This window comes from Carassius carassius, chromosome 10, assembly GCF_963082965.1.
Source record: "Carassius carassius chromosome 10, fCarCar2.1, whole genome shotgun sequence".
Lineage (NCBI taxonomy): Eukaryota > Metazoa > Chordata > Actinopteri > Cypriniformes > Cyprinidae > Carassius > Carassius carassius.
In genome coordinates, this window is record NC_081764.1 from 12,724,267 (window position 1) to 12,741,911 (window position 17,645).

The 17,645-nt window shown below is 36.5% G+C and overlaps 1 protein-coding gene across 1 annotated transcript; it reads right to left on the reverse strand.

The window, feature by feature from the left end:
* Positions 1-13,065: 13,065 nt before the first annotated feature.
* Positions 13,066-16,969, reverse strand: LOC132151807 (serine/threonine-protein kinase Kist-like). The gene is made up of 8 exons (XM_059560183.1): positions 16,340-16,969; positions 15,603-15,895; positions 14,831-15,022; positions 14,578-14,672; positions 14,421-14,497; positions 14,243-14,341; positions 14,065-14,153; positions 13,066-13,603 (listed from the first exon to the last, which is right to left on the reverse strand). Exons 1-8 carry the CDS (start codon positions 16,638-16,640, stop codon positions 13,457-13,459), a joined length of 1,293 nt encoding a protein of 430 aa, XP_059416166.1. The 5' UTR covers positions 16,641-16,969; the 3' UTR covers positions 13,066-13,456.
* Positions 16,970-17,645: the final 676 nt, after the last annotated feature.

A 17,645-nucleotide genomic window follows, 5' to 3' on the forward strand; every position in this document is an offset into this window, starting at 1 on the left:
AACCCTTAGGAAAATTAATATAGCCTATGGTATGGCACTAACCGTGGTTTAATTATGGAATTTGTAGTAAAAATAAATACAAGTGGTAATTCATTTGCCAAAAAAACAAAATTGCACTTACAAAACATGGTAAAAGTCAAATAAAAATCTTCAGTATTAAAGTCATGAGAGAGATGGATGGATAATGGAAGTGAAGGTGCAGTTCAGGAGAGAACTCAAATCTTTTTTCCGGTCCAAAAAAAAAAATAGTGTTGTCCATGTTTCAGAATGGGTTGTGGGTGTATGAGTGTGAGATTTTCCAGCCTATTTTTTTTCCCAGTCCGCCCCTCATGGAAATTAATCTCTAGAAAAGTCACTTCATGAGCATTTTTTACTTATTTTGAGAAACTATCATCATATCATATACAAAGAGACAGCAGTGTTTCAAAAAAACACCAATGTTTCAGGAGTTTAGTACACAAAATAGGACACATGCTTATTAGATAACCGTATTTGAGTTGATGTATATGCTTTTATTTTTTTATTAACTATTTTTCCCCAAACCATTGTTAGATGCAGTTAGATGCCTGTAGTTATGCAAAGATTTGGTTTCAAAAACAGTATCTATAAACTATTTCTTTAGATTTTAAACCTGCATTGAACTTCAGATCAATCTCAAAGTAAAAGGCAGTACTAAAGTCTGATTGTGTGGTGGATGTGTTCAAATGTGATCATCTTAATTCAGGTGATGAAGAATGGTGAAAATCTGACAGTATTGAGCACTACTTTAAGGTTAAACCTGCATGGTGTAAAATGGTTGAAGATGATTAACAGTTGCAAATGAACATTCATTAGAAATTTATAAAAGTAATCAAAATGTACTCAAAAGTAATTAGTTACATTACTTTATTAAAGTAATTAAAAAAGTTACACTACTATTACATTTTAAATAGGGTAACTTGTAATCTGTAACCTATTACATTTCCAAAGTAACCTTCCCAACACTGTGTGTGTGTGTGTGTGTGTGTGTGTGTGTGTGCGCCGATTCTAATAACAATTTGCATTCACTCTGCCATAGCTGTATAAGAAGTCTAACTCCTGCTGCATAAAACATCCCCAAACCATGACACTTCCCCCTCCACATTTCACTGACTTCTTTAGACACTTGGGCTTCAGTCTTTCCCCAGTTTGATGCCGAACAAAATGTTTCCCATCAGACCCAAATAAATCAAACTTGCTCTCATCACTAAAGTGAACTTTGGACCAGTTCTCCTCTCTCCACAAAACATGCTCCTCAGTAAAAGTGAGCTTAGCATTTTGATTCTTTCTGTTGATGAGAGGCTTGGTCACTGCATAGTCCGACTTCTCTTAAATATGCCGAGACAGATCCTTACCCTGTTTAGCACTGAACTGATGAGCCATTCCAGCTGCAGTGCTGAACCCATTCCCCATTGAGAGTCACTGCATTATCCGGTCTCTTCTGGCATTTTGTCTTACATGGACGACCAGCCTTTTTGGGGGACTTGAATGTATCAGTGTCACTGTAAAGCTGCAATGTTTGTGAAATCACAGATGACCAACTTCTCTTGCAACAGCTGAAAGTGTCATCCCTTTGGCCTTCATCTGGACCGCCTCCTGTTGCAGGGTTTTAGTCACCTTACAGCGGCCTGCAGTCTCTCTGAAAATTGGAGGAATACTGGCAGTTAAATAGACACTGTCATATAATTAAAGAATTTAGCACCAGGGGCCCGTTCTTCGTCTGTCGCTTATTACATCCGAGATCAAATGACACATCCAAGATGATATCATCGTGCTAATCATGATCCGGGTAATTGAGTTCTTCGAACACACCTGTTGTGTATGATTAGTATCGCTGGATTGAGTTATCGGAGATAATTGCGCGTTCATGTGTTGGCTTAAAAGGGGATATGTATCGATACTCGAAACCATGATCAGCAGTGCAGCGATTGGCTGGTGGCAAGACGGCAATGTAATGACGTCATATAATTTAAAACGACACCTGACGAAAAACTTGACAAATTTCTGGACTTTTATAAGGAAACAGCCAAGCAAACAAAACTACATAAATGTTATAATAGATACATGAAACAGATAATAGATGCATGTTTTTATTTTATTAGAATTTTTTTCATGATTCCCAATTATTTAGATTCGGAATTTATAATAGTTGTGCAGTCTTTACATTTTTATTTCAGTGTAGAAATTATCTATTCATTTCATTTTATATTTGGACATATTTGTTACGTGACAGCATTAATGAAAGTTTCTTAAGGGTCAATATCATGTTATCTGCATCTCCTGCGCTCCATCAAGCCACTCTTATAATAGCAGTCATCACTCAAAATAATGCACGACTCTATTATCTGTATAGCATGTGTGTAATACTCTAATACAATTATGAAGTAATACTTTTATGACAAATAACTATTTCAGTGAGTAAAACTGTCTGTCTATAGTAGGCTGTTATGGACTACATAGCATTTTTATATTATTTTTAAATAATTTTTTTAATGATTATTATTTTAAATTATTGTCCCTGGATCAGTACAATACTCTTGTAGTAAAGTAGCGGTGGTAGCAGACATATTTTGAGTATTCGTTCTGGTTGAAAAGAAGCGATCTAATCCTGTTTACATGAAATAAGCCTGCTCCCGAGCAGTTTTAAGCTTACGGACCTGTTGCTATGACAGCAGCTCCGGGATGAGCTTCGAAGAACCAAATGATCCAAGATCACGCCAAATCGTCAACAATCAAATCCAGCTAACTGAGTTAGCGACGTACGAAGAACGGGCCCCAGGTGCCAAATTAACCCATCTAATGTGTGTGTGTGTGTGTGTGTGTGTATTACTACCATTCAAAAGTTTGGGACATTTTTTTATTATTATTCAGCAAAGACATTTTCATAAGAGGCAGTATAGACATTGTTACAAAAACAACAAAAAAAATCTTTAAAATGTTCTTTTGAAATTTCTACTCTGTATACTGTATGTATATATATATATATATATATATATATATATATATATATATATATATATATATCACAATCTCCCTAAAAATGTAATGCAGTACAATGGTTTTCGACATTCATAATAATTATAGAAAATGTTTCTTGATAAGTAACTCAGCATATTAGACTGATCTGAAGGATCATGTGACACTTAAAACTGAATGGCTGCTTAAAATTCAGGTTTGACATTACATTAATAAATTACATTTTTAAAAAATATTAAAATAGAAAACGGTTCTTTTAAACTGTAATATTTCACAATATTACAGATTTCACTGTGTTTTAGATCAAATAAATGTAGCCTTGGTCATACCAAACCCAAACTTGCAGTTTCTCACTACAAAGAACTGCTGATATTGAGAGTAAAGATCAAATTAAACATTTTCAGACTGGATGTATCCGCTACAGACATCTTGGGGATACTTTTAATTTAGTGCTGGATTTCATGCAGGATGTGAAGAATGCATTGTCAGAATTCATTTGATCTCTCTGCAGAGTCAGGTTTTTGTTTTGTTTTTTTCGTTTTCAATCCTTTCTTTATCCCAAAACATTCTACTCTAAAAGAATCCTTATAAGACAATTTTTATGTGTTAGACTTAATTTTCTACTGTCGTTCCAATATTATTAAAGATTGTGTTAAATGATACTCAAATCTTTGGTCACTTGTTTCACATTTAAATATGTCTAATTTAAATATGAAGGTGGTTGAGACATTAGGAAATTTTTATCTTCACATTATAATAAAGGTTCCTATAAATGATCACCACTTTTGTTGTTCTTTTGCACATTTTATTCACAGAGAAAGTGTTTCGTATTTTTATGTTGTTATTATAAGTGAGGAAGCAGAGATATAACTTCAAGTTTTCCAGTACAGTCCCTCAGCAGCATCCCAGGAGATGAGAAAGGGAGCGGAAATACCACAGTTGCCATATTGGCTAAAAAAAGCCAGTTTTGCAAGGTGAGAGAAAGTTTTCCAACAGCAAGACTCATTATTGACAACAACACAAATCAGGAACTCTGTCATCCACCTGGAGCTTCTGGCAGTTCTGCAGGCATTTTTAAATACTGTGTGCAACCATTTTTGTTCTCTTTGGTTGATATTATTAGCAAGCATGGCATTAGCATTTGAAGGCCTCTTTTCTAATGTCTCTCATTCATAACAGCATATTTTCACCTCATAAATATACGTTTCAAAATAACTTTCTAATCGAGATGCAGAAAAGTTCAAGAATTGATTATTGTAATGCACTTTTGGCTGGATGCCCCAGAGTTCCATAAATAAGCTGTAACTTGTCCAAATTGCACAGGCAGAGATCAACCAAATCCAGAAAATATGATCGAATCAGTCCAATATTCACACACAAATTCTTATTCTAAACGGAATACTTCTCTGTTTAGTCATAAAGTGAAATTTCCATAGTCTGCTTTTAATCTGGAAACTATTGTTTGTCTGTACTACTTTTAAACATCCTTTCCTTGTTAGAAGAAGTATTAAAGGAATAGTTCACTCAAAGATGAAAAATGTACTCCCCCCTCAAGCCATTCGAGCAGTAGATGAGTTTGAAACCGATTTGGAGAAATTTAGCATTACTGCAGTGAATGGCTGCCGTCAGAATGAAAGCCAAACACCTGATAAAAACATCATAATAATCCACAAGCAATCCAGTCCATCAATTAATGCATTGACTTAATAAAGATGTGTTTGTTAGAAACAATTTAATTGAATAAAAGGCCCTTCCATTATGAATGTTTATCTAATTAAGTCTCTTTTATGTATCAAAGGCATATAATATTAAACATTATAATTACACCATTATACAGTATATCGTTTAAATGTTTAAAAAAAAGCATGTTCTTTTCAACATTAGTTTTTTTTTAAACTACACCTCCAGTGTATTTGTCGTACCCTAGCTCATTTCCCCGGATGTCCTATAGAGTCATCACCCTGCATGACTCTTTATTTAATAATAATACTCGGCTAGAAGTCCAGTTTGAACCATGAGAGTTTTACTGTGAAAAGTGGAAAAATAATCATGTCACCGGTAGGGTGCTTAATAAAGAGCGTGATAAAATTGCCTATTCACAAATCTGTCTTCTGTTTACATTCCAGCTCCTGTTCATCTGTCCACCAGGAGAAGACCCAGAATGCTGTTTGTGTGAAGAGACTCTGCAGGCACAATACTGAAGAATGGAGTTTGATTTGTTATTGTGTTGCTATGGTGACAGAAGGTCACCGCTGTGCCTTTGTGCAGCTATACTGAGTAAAAGCTCAGGCATTTGTCCAATGAAGAATAGGCTTCAGCTCTGGTGATGAAGCACACAGAAATACTGAATTGTATTGGTAATGTTTTACCATACAACTGAATGGTGAATGAAGCTTTCAAGCTTCAAAAAGGATGCAAAATCACTATAAAAGTATCATAAATTGGTTCATATGATTCATGCACATCCCAAGTCTTTTGAAGCCATATGAACTTTGTATGGTGTTGGAAACAAATATATAAATATATGATATTTTATAACAAAAATCGTCATTACTCATTTACCTTCATATCATTCCAAACCAAAGACTGTTCTAGTGGCTCTTTCAAACATTTGCACAAAAAAAAACTCTTTCAAACTTCAAAAATGATACAGATGCACCATAACATACTATAAAAGTGGCATATTTGACTTGTGCACTACATTTGAAATGCTCTAATTTCATATATAGCTTTGTGTAAGAGACAGGCTGAAACTGAAACACTACTGAATTAAATTCAACTCATTGAATCAAAAATCCAATTGACCCTTTGCCGGGAGTTTGAGTGACAACAAGTAAACTGACGAATCACAATGCCACCAATCTCAAAATCTGCCTATTTTCCAACAAAGAAACCAGACAGGAGAGTAGATTAATGTCGGGGGACTTAAACTTGAAAACAAAAGTATGTATTGACATCTTTCTGTGGTTGAAACAAGATGTTCATTCATGCTTATTTCATGCTATAACTAGTAAAGAGGAAGAGCTGATTGGAAGAGATGATTGGTTGAACTTGAACTACAGCGATCTGTCATGAGTCACAAACATTAAAGAGCCACAAGACGGTATTTATGGTTCGAATTTCTTAAAAAATTAACAAATTTGAAAGCTGATACTTTGAAACCTGCTCAGTGTTGTCTGCTGCCGCGTTGTAAGTGTCCTCCTTGCTCCACAATGTATTTTTCACTGCATGAGAACAATGTTTGGCAGGAGAGTACCATGACCTGTCAGACGTAACAACAGACGGGAGGCGAGTCTTTGCGAAGGGACAGCTGCTGCACTGAAGGGAGAACATTGGTGAATAATGACTAAAATTAGTCTCTTGCTCATACAAAGGAGTCATTTGGACCATTTTATGATATTTTTATAGTACTTTTGCTTCCTTTTTGGAGCTAAAAAGCTTCGGCCCCCATTCATTGTACTGTAATTGTATGGAAAAATACCAATACAGTGTGTTTTGTGCTCCATTGCAGAAAGAAAGCCATTTGGGAATAATAATAAAAAAAGAGGCTGTCTAAATGACTGTATGACAGAATATTGATCACTGGGCACAGTATCACTTTAAACTTAAACGCACAGTCCAGACCACTTACTGGATCTTCTAACCAGAAATAGAGTAGAATGTCAAGACTGGGAACTGACGTACAGTTCAATAAATGTGCCCGAGATGTGGAGAGAGTGACGTTGATAACAATCAGCCATCTCTGAATGCAGTGTAAGACTCCTGGCCATGTGGATATGGCCATCTTTCCCTGTGGCCTGTAATCACACCAATCATTGATGTTTGGGTCTCACACAGATTCCCATCAGTGATATCCTGACCTCTGAGCGCTAAGAGAGAACACACTGAGACTGTATGAGTCAGCTTCAACCCACTGAGTTATCATTTATCAGGCGTATTGATCGTCACAGTACAGCACACGTTTGGGTTCAGATAAGGTGCAATGTTTAGTAAATAGTTTTTCCCCCATCAGATTCCCGTTTTATCTCAGGGGTAATATAGCATTCCTTTGGGTTTATGGTCAGACAATGTCTGAGAGACAAGGTGAGAGAGCTGAAGTTAGAGAGAAAGAGAGAGGGTGTCTGTTCTATTTTTAACGCATTTGAAATCACAAGCACAATGGAAAGAGCTGGCATAGTAAGAAATTGGCAGTAAAGCGGCAAAGTAAAAACTATCTTCTGGCTGCCTCAGACCTGTGCTCTGTAGTCCCTGCAGCTTACAATTCCATCCACTGTAACCGAAGGCAATGTTTGCATTTTTGCTGTTCAGTCAAGTGTGGTATGGCATGAAGCATCAGTATTTCATTGTCAGGGTCCAGTTCTAAGTTATAAGAACAGATCTCTCAGGGATGACCCTAACAAAAAACAAACAAACAAACAAAAAAATTATAATTACATTGCACACATTTATTTTGTAATTTAAAATATAACACTATGCAAAACTAAGATAATTTAGAAATAAAACTTAAAACTAAGTATTTTTACTTTGCTTGCACATGCAGATCTCACTATTCAGATATTCAGAAGTTCAACAGGACACAAATCACTATAAAATACCATAAATGTGGTCCAAAATGGTCCATACATTTTATAACAATAATATAAAAAGTAGTTCATATGATATAGAAAAATTAAACATTTTCATATATCATTTTTTTAAATAATATTATATAGTATAATATGCGAAAACTTAAACGTTTTTAATATAACTCAGGTCACTGTGCATAACAACGAGAAGATTAATCGCTTAGAAAACAAATACCTCACCTCTTCTCAATAAGCTGCATGTCTGTGGCAAAAATGTATGATATGAATGAGCTGAAAATTACACATAGGGTTAGGGGTTTATTAAAATCGGTAAGAATTAGGAATATTGATGCATGCCTTAAACAGCACTTAAAAAAAGTACAGGCTTGATTGGACTCCAGAAGCAAGGTTGAGAAGTGATGCTGGTATGATTTTTAAATTGGATAGTTCTTTCTCAAAATAACACACAATCCATTTAACAAAGACACAGCCAAGTGTTGCACAGCTTTAATTCCTCAATAGAGGGAAAAAAACGCATGTTGAGGTAAGCAGGTTTTATTTATTTTTTATTTATTTATTGGTTCCAGTGCAGAATTCAAGGAAACATGCTAAATTTGTAATAAGCACAAGTAGGTGCATGGTTATTCTGTGAATTCAAGTGGCAAAGGCTGCAACTCTGGTTCACATTGACTTTCTACACCACATATCTGTCACTTTGCCTGAATGTGAACAGGCACTTTTAATCTAGAGAATCATTAAAACCACTCCTCTTTTGTAATTCATTGAGTTGACAATGTTGGGAAACTGCCTAACTCAATGAAAGCCCCCACAAGGCCTTGTTTACTAGACTGCAGTAAATTGCAGTAAGCCTTTAAACTGACAGGAATACGGAGCTGTAGAGAACTGCAGGAAGCTTATCATACAGACATGCTTTGGGGGTCTTAAGAATGTACCCCAGGAGGGGATATTTACTGTCCTAATCCTAACTGAGAAAGACAACTAAATAAAAAAAAAAACTGAATGTCTTCCAACATAAAGGCGATGCATTGTATTAGTAGGCTCAGACTGAATCTGAATGAGGGCATGTGGGCAATTTGGTACACAGCAAAGGTGCATTTGTTGCTGCTATAAAGCAATCTGCCCTTTTTGTAAAATTTCGTACCTGCTCGCAGACGTTTGGCAGGAGCATGGGAAAGTGTACCATTAGAATGAGTTTGAAACTGATATTTCAAGATTAAAGAAAAATAATAATTACATAAAGTTGCTTTAAACATTGGGGGGGGGGGAATTGTGGTAGCTGAAAACAAATTAGCCAAAATATTTCATAGACATGGAAGAGGACATGTGGAGCTTTTGCTAGAGTTCTTACTGGAAATAAATTAGTGATTTGACTTCAAGTTTGACTGCTATGATGTGCATAAACCTAGTGGCAAAGTTTCAGTAATGGTTTAAGTTTCCACCATACACACTTCTAAGACAGCTGCAATACACTTTTACAGTCTGGAAGGTGGTGCTTCCATCTAGTGGTCAGTAGCCTAGGTGTGTGTGAATCCCTAAACCACTTCCATTACAAGAGCCTTTGATTTCTCATTTGAATTAAAAACTATTCTGTCAAGAAGAAGCCATTAGAAATGATCAAGAATAACTCAAGACATGACATCATGATACAGACATTAACATTTTATTGTGAGAAACATGAACATTTTTCATTCCATCGAGAGCTCTCAAGTCACAGTCTCCCATGATCCTTAATAGATGATCATCTGCTCAACTTACATTTTACAAATGACATATACAACATCTTTTTTACTCTAGCACAGAAAACACTCATCCTCACACTCAATGTTAAGATCATCTTTATACTTTGTAGCATGTTCAAATTCAAGTTTGGGTTTGTTTTCCCTGCCACATATTATGTGGACTTTAAGGCAGAGCTCAATCACATAAGACTGAAATGAGGAAGGTAATGCAAGAACACATGATTGTCTGAATATGGAGCAAAATAATGGTAATGTAGGCCACCAGCACCACACCTCCAATGCAATAAACTATTTAATCTTGTTATCAAATGATAAACCTTACCATACCAGATTTACATAATCGATCAAAGAATATGCTTTGGACTGGACGTGTCAGACATGTTTTTAAATGCTTTGGAGGGAATTTTCACAGTTGTAAATCCATATTTTCAGTAACAATGAAAGATTCAATATGAAAAGCATGTTTTAAAGGGAAGCATCATAAATAGAATCTGCATACAAAACAACGAGAGACATTTTATCACAATTCACATCGTCATCCTTACTGCTTTGATACTATAAACCCTGCATTTCAACCACCGTAATGCACTTGTGTACCCTAAATATACTGTAAACACTATTTCTACAAACATTTTGATCATGGTAGCCCACTTCATGCATTATATGTCTTTGAGAAGTCAGCGTGTTACCATGACTTTTCACTACAAACTGTAGATCACACATGAACTCACTTCTGTTGTCTGTTTACTCAGCTTACAGGTTAACAATGATTTGAAGAATTGTCTGAAACCTCTGATCCTTTAACCCAACGCAGTACAAAAAAAAGCTGAGCAATTTCAATAGCACAAGACTTTCTTGATTGTTTTTCACCTTAACAAAGCCACATATTCAGTTTCTGACCTATAACCCTTAAATTTTATAATCTACACATGATTCATGTCATCTTATCATCTTACTGCCTTATAAGTTCACACTTTAAATGACTGTACTGTCAGGTGAGTTCTTACACCTTTCCTTCAAAGGTCATATGTGTGCTAAGTGTGATATGACTTAAGTTTCTTTTTTGCAATATTGAAACCAATAAAACAGCCAATACATTTTTTAAAAGGGTTGCAAAGGAAATCATGATCATAAATATGAAGGCTGTTTGCATGCATTTTTGTTGTATGTTCGTTTTAGTCACCAACTCAAAATCTTTCTCACCATTCAAGATGCCATCTAGTTCTCCAATCTTTCTCTCGCGTTATTAAGGCCCGAAGAGAATTTCACTCCCATGTCTATCTGTGGTTACACCCTGCAGCGTTTTCCCTTGGGAGGTTCATTACTCACTGCACAAACACAAAGGCCAGCCAAACTCCAGCACTGTGCTTTAATGTTCATATGATCCCTGGCATCCAACTGGAAAAGATTTTAATGTTTCTGGGCACATGTAAAAGCATTTAGGCTAAATGCATTTTAAGATAAATGTATATAAGGCTTCCCTGCAGTCTTGGGTATTCCTCCAGGGTTGCTGGTGGGTGAAAAAAGGCGGTTTTGAAACAATTTTGGCACTTTTCTCACAGTCTACCATGTACTGACTGTGACATTATTACAGCATACAAAAAAAATATATTAAGGCAGCATGAAATGATCCCTGACAGACATCCATCTCAGGTTCTATGCAGTAGTTAGTCATGAAAAATCTTTTGTGCTTTTCAAAAGTGTCTGAGGCTCTGGGCTCTATTTGAGCAGTTTTGATGATATTGCTTGAGGAAAAAGTAGTTGATCAATTAAAAAAAAAAAAAAATTGTGAATTTATATTAATAACAGGCTAAATTAAATTATGGATGACTCATAGTCACAAGATGCCCTTGAAGTGACTGTCACATATATGTAAAATTTACTAAGATTCACTTATATGAATCTGAATCTGTTCATCATCCATTCAAGGAGGCTTCACATCATCATCAAACTTGACAAAATAAAAAAAGTTCCTTTCTCATTAATGTTCTGATGCATAAGAGCAATTTTCCTTGACTGCCATTAGACCTACAGTATTCACACAATAATAAAAATTCACTGTTTCATAACCAACTACATAGTTTCATCATAATATTGTTTTTTAACTAGAATTGGAAATTCTTGTTTCTGAGTAAATATAGCCTATGTATACTGTTATTCAATATCCTAAAAGCCAATTATTCGCTCACTGTAGGTGGCTTAAACAGGAAAAGGAATAAAACAAGAAAAGGAAACAGTCTCCTTACTGTAAATCAGAAGCCAAGGCTATTCATTCGTTCATCTGAGCTCATACAGGTTCTCTCTATATATTTGGAGAGTTTATCCAAACATGTAACACCTACAATTATTAGACCAATCCAATGCCTAGTGCATTTCACACAGACAAGCTCAAATGCTTTAGCAACTGAATCTTTCTATTTAAGATTCGCATTTTCCAGTGGCAGTAGACCGGATTCATATAAGCAGGATACTAAAAGATCTCACCATCTCCATAATTCTCTCAAATGTCATCACCGTTAATGTGCAAGAGCGAGAGAGATACATAAGTGTATAAAAACACTCCTTACAAATAACAATAACGGCCACAATGTCATCTAATCCATACCCCATCTAGAGTAAAAAAAAAAAAAAGTTTTAAACTTCAACTGTTCTTTCCTCACACGGTCTTGTACACTTATCATAAGAGCTCACTGCCCTGGAAGTGAATATCATGTCTCTAGACTGCAGGACACAGAAAACTGACTTTATGGCATTCACTGGACAGCAGAAAGAAAATCAATCAATCTGGGTGACTGACAAACCATCAGACGATATTCATGAAGTAAATGAGAACACTCTTACAAAGAACTGCTCAAGTGTCAAAAAGCTCTGTAGTACTATTAAAGACTCCACATCATGCAATCACAGACAAACTGATCGGAAACACTATGATACCAGGAATATACCCATCACAACTGAAAAAGCCTTTAAATAATGTTACGACTTCAAAATCACTCACAATTATTGTACAGATAGTAAAATCCATTCAAATAGCTGATACAACTGACTTGAACGTGTCTGTAGGAAAACATTTAAGTTTTAACAAAAGGTAAAAGCCTTTCTGAAACTCATTTGTTACTGTATCTGTATAATAAAGTGATTCTCCCATTAACAGCATTATTTAGCATTATTTATGTGTCAGGGCAGTCCAGAGTAGAATATTTGCTCCTGACATCTTCACATACGTGTTCTGTGAAGCTACGAGTCGCACTGCTCTGCACAACATATAGTACCACACATTCAACACGAGTATTTTCCGAAGAAGTCTACTTGACATGTTTTCAGACACACTTAATATACTTAAAAAGTATATTGTTCAATAAACATATCCAGAGAGGTTTGGATGAGACAGATTGTGGCTTTTGTGTTAGACATGGAGTCTCAATAAGCAAAAAACAAAAAGAAGTCACTTAAGAATGATCTATAGCACAAGGCTACCAGCTCTGATGTATTTGTGCTCTCTCTGCAGATTTCCATCTTCAGTTTAAATATGGTTAAATTGAAGTGAAGTATGCAAATGTTAACCACGCCACAGTGCATGCAGGCCAGTGTATTTTGCCAGTAGTTTATAAATATGTGCATAATTACTGGAAATGCCTACAACATACCTTCACCAAACTCAACAACAGAAAAAAGAACGGAAGAAAACAGGCCACATAAACGACACGTTTTTAGAATCGGAGACATTCAAAGAGCATGTAAACCTAGTCTCTGAAGTGATCTGTTGTTTAGAAGGCAGTGTAAACCAAAGCAGTGCATCAATCCCACTGCAAACATTTGTTTTTTCATAATCTAAAAGACAAAGTATGGAAGCATACGTATCGAATGTCTGGCAACCAGCTATCACGCAGTAAATATAATTCTCTTATTATGTTGTGATCATTTAGTAAAAAAAAAAAGTTGGAAGCAGGAACTAAAACTTTTCTCCTTGTTACACAAGTTCAACTGCATGTGTGCCTATATTCACAACATTGTTGCTCTTAGTAACACAAGTAAATATTAAAGGTAGAACAAGAGATTAATGCACAGATCAAGGGTTTAAAACCAGTCATCTGATTGTAATTTACATCTTTTGAATGAAGGTGTGTGTGTGCAGCCTTACTGCACAGTTTGGTATAAGTAACCTCTCTTATAGGCACTCAGCGGATAAAACGTAGTGACCACAAACTTGCCATCAAACGTTCGGCCTGTCAGCAGTCTCTGGGCTTCTTTGGAGTCTCCAGCATTTGCATACTCCACAAACACCTGCCAAGACGAGACGAATGAAGAATATTCAGAACTGGACAAAGTATATAGCACATTAGACTCTGAATCATTGTCTTTCTGTCCACTAGAAGTTGAAATTGACCCCTGCTGTGCTATTTGCTGCTTCTGGATCAACAGTATCATGGGAAAAGAGATTATTTCTTTGTGAGCTTCCAAACAGGATATTCATTTAATGTTTGGAAGCTCACAAAAATTCATTTCTAATTGAGTGGCATAATAAAAGAATGAGTCTTTCTATTGCATTATCTTGTACATACATATAGTGTTGTCTAATTAAAAAAAGAATGAATTAACATAAAACACTTTCTATACAATGACCTTTTAGGTCTCCTGTATTTTACCAGGATAGTACCACTGGGATATAAAATGTCTTCCGATTATTAGGTGAAGAGAATATCTAGAATAATTCACAATGACTACCGAAATTGCATTTTCCACACCTGTCCCTTGCCGGGATTCTCTTTTGGGATCAGTAAGGATACAACCGTGCCATACTTCTGACATTCTTCTTTCATGTCCTCTATTATATCTAAGAAGACCAAGAAATAAATGTGACTTTGAGATCTACTAAATTAAATAAACCTTACTGTAAAAAAAAAAGTAAAGACAAAGACTCACCTTCATACTCATCCTCATTATACAGGTGGTTGTCGTCGATTACGTTTAGTAGTCTCAAGACAGGTGTAGGCAAAAGAACCAAATCTTCAATATGAGGGGCTAAAACCCAAAGCAGTTCCTCACTCACACAGTGTTACACCAAACTGGGCGATGCAGACAATGTTTAAGTCATACGAACCAAAGGGAATGCTGAAGAAAGGGTTGATTAATGCTGAGTCAGCTGTGCTTCTCAGTTGAGGGTCATTGTGAAGCATACTGGGAATGTAAAGACATATATTACTTGTTTTAGTCATGTCTAAAGAACACAGTAGTACACCGCTTAGATTACTTCCTACCTTTTGATCAGATCTCTCAAATGAAAAACAGGGATAGCCGGGTAAACCACAGCATTGCTTGAAAAGATATGGTCTACTATTGCAGAATTGTTATCCTGTAGAGACACGACACAAGGCCAAAATGACATGAAGAACAGCTGACTCCGAGAAAATGTTGACGCAAATTGTTATTACACTAAATATTTAATGTTTAAGATTTAAGTTCATATTCAGGAAAGCGTGCAGCTTCACAGCTGCTTAGGCATCAGCTGACCCTCCATTCCTGAGACTTCACAGTTTCTTTCAGTTTGATTCCTGAGAACATTTCCAGAAGAATGATTCCCAGACTCCACAGGTCCACAGCAGATGTGCAGCCAGAGTCGCTCTCCAGACCTGCCTGGGCCAGTGAGTTCTGCAGCTCGGCTTCAGGTGCCCGGTATCCATCTGTCTGGATGTACTTCACATCCTGTAAAGAACAGACAAGAACCATTAGTCAGATGAGAATAGAAGCTCACTTTTCAACCTATATCTGAATATTGAGGAATATTATTACTACACTACCATTTAAAAGTTTGAGGTCAGTAATTTTTTGTTTAGTTTTTTTTAAGAAATTCGACATTAAATTTAACTTTCTACTTTACATAAATGATAACTTTTCAACTTTTAAAGGACTGCTTAAAAAACTGATCAGTTTCCACATAAACGTAAGCTTTCAACATGTTTTCTTGAGTGCCAAATTAGCATATTATAATAATTCTTAAGGATCATGAGACACTGAAGATTGGAGTAATGGCCGGTTGAAATTCAGCTTTGACATCACACGATATATATAAAAAATGAAACATTTATTTTAAATTCAAAAATCACAATATTGCTGTTTTACTGTATGTTGATCAAATATAATGAAGACTCGGTAAGCATAAAAGACAAAAAAAAAGATATCAAAACGACCTCAATTTTTTGAACAGCAGGTTATGTTTGTGTATGCGAGTAAATTCAGACAGCAAATTATGGGGTGTCTCAGGAAAACCATATGAACTCCTCACCTGGTGTCCCTCTTTAAAGCTAAGGCCGAAGTCAATGAGCTTAAAGCACTCGTCATCAGCGCTCCAGAGAATGTTGCGGGGCTTGAGGTCAGCGTGTACGTAACCTTCCCTGTGCAGGAAGCTAAGGGCCTCCAAAACATCACGGGCACAGTGCTGGATCAACCACATGGAATGCCCCTGATTACTCACCCTGACCAGCAATTCTGACACACTCACATCCAAAAGCTCCAATAAAAGGCAATGAGTGGCCACACCAAATGGGTTGTGATTGGTGAACATTCCATACAGCGTCACTAGAGAGACAACAGAAAAAAAACACCAGAAAGAGAGGAAATACAAACGTTACAATGCTCGAACAGCAGTTGGATCTCCAGGAATCATGATCACTATTGTAAATTGAGCAGCGATTTTACATTTGAAATGCCAGTCTACTTCTGATTTCTTTCTACATTAAACAGAATCAAAATATTGACTTTTTCCATGATTTTAATACCAACGAAATGGCACACAGAGCTATTTAAATCAGTGGTTCTCAACGCTTTGGAATACATGGTCCCCCTGATCCAACTGAATATTAAAAGGACCCAATATCTAACCTGATTTGTGTAATTAAAATAAATAAACTCAACCCGTTACATTGTACATCTCTCTTTTTTAGTATTTTAATCAGGATTATGCTAATAGAAGAAAATTTCATTGTTTTGTCTTATTGGGGTCTTGAGAACTGTATGGTTTACCTATATTTTTATGTCCCTGAATCTTCTCCAGCACAGAGCTTTCCTTGACGTACCCGTAATCTCCCCCCTGCGCGTCCACCTGAAACTCCTTGACTGCAGAGCTCGCCCGGCCGGAGTTCACCCGGTACACCGAGGCCGAGACGCCCTGCCCCAGACGAGCCTGCACGTTCCACATCTTTCCGTAAATCTCAAACACCACCGGGCTTGTCTTCTGATCCACGGTGTCTGCTGTCAGCGCCATCGCCGGTGTGTTGACATTTGGATTGGACATTTTTGCACTGGAGCCAGAACTACAAGCCATGAGTAATATCAGTAATAATCGGAGTTAAATACTATCAGGTTTATAATAAGTAGTGTATGCTCCATTAGTTGCCCTTTGCACACACTTTTTTGCTAAACTGATCTTTGCATAGTGCTTTCATGCAAGCCAAAGTTTACAGCTAACTACCAACTGCTGACGAACATGGATTCAGATGCCATATTTTAACACAAACGCACGAATTGGTGCGAAGTGCCGCACCATAGTCGGATCTTAAAGATCCGAAAAGCCGAGATGGCGCCTCAAAGACACCGCGGATCCATGAAAACCAGTTTTGGACCGAGCAGACAAATTCCTGCCACTGTTTCGGTGGCCATGATACCAGAAATGACGTCATTGTTATTCAAAGTCGTGTTTTCTATAGTGAAGCAAATATGATTCTAATCTGTAAATGAATCAGTATTTTTAATTAATTAAATATTCCTTAAACAAACGATTTAATTATTATTTGGATTATTATTACATTTGGCTACATTTAAAACTCCGACAAGAAAAAAACTAGGTTATCCATCCCAGGTATTGAGCAATTTTTTTAATAGATTAAATGAATAAAGTCTGGAACAACAACAACAACAACAACAAAAATTATGTTGCGCTTTTTATTTCTTGTCTAGCAAATCCCGCGCTTGACCTGAAATCTGTTGGCTATGACTATATGAATGACAGCTCGTCTGTCTATTCATGGACTGAATTGAGGCAGTTAGACCCGCCCATTCGTCCGAAGGAGGTGGGGTTTGCCGGAACATGGGTGTGGAAAAGTAGCACGGTTTTGGTGTTTCCTTGTTTGTGCTGCCACGTCAGTCTGACGGATGTCGGAGGAGGATCCCGGGCGGTGAAGGCGGCGCTCTCAGGAGATGTTACCGTGTCTTTAGTCCCACTGAAGTGAGAGGGAAGTATTAGGTGTTCAGCAGCTCATCGAAAGGTAAGAATATTATGATGTGGTTAATTTTACCATCATAAAACATTTCTTAAGGTTTGGTTCAGCAC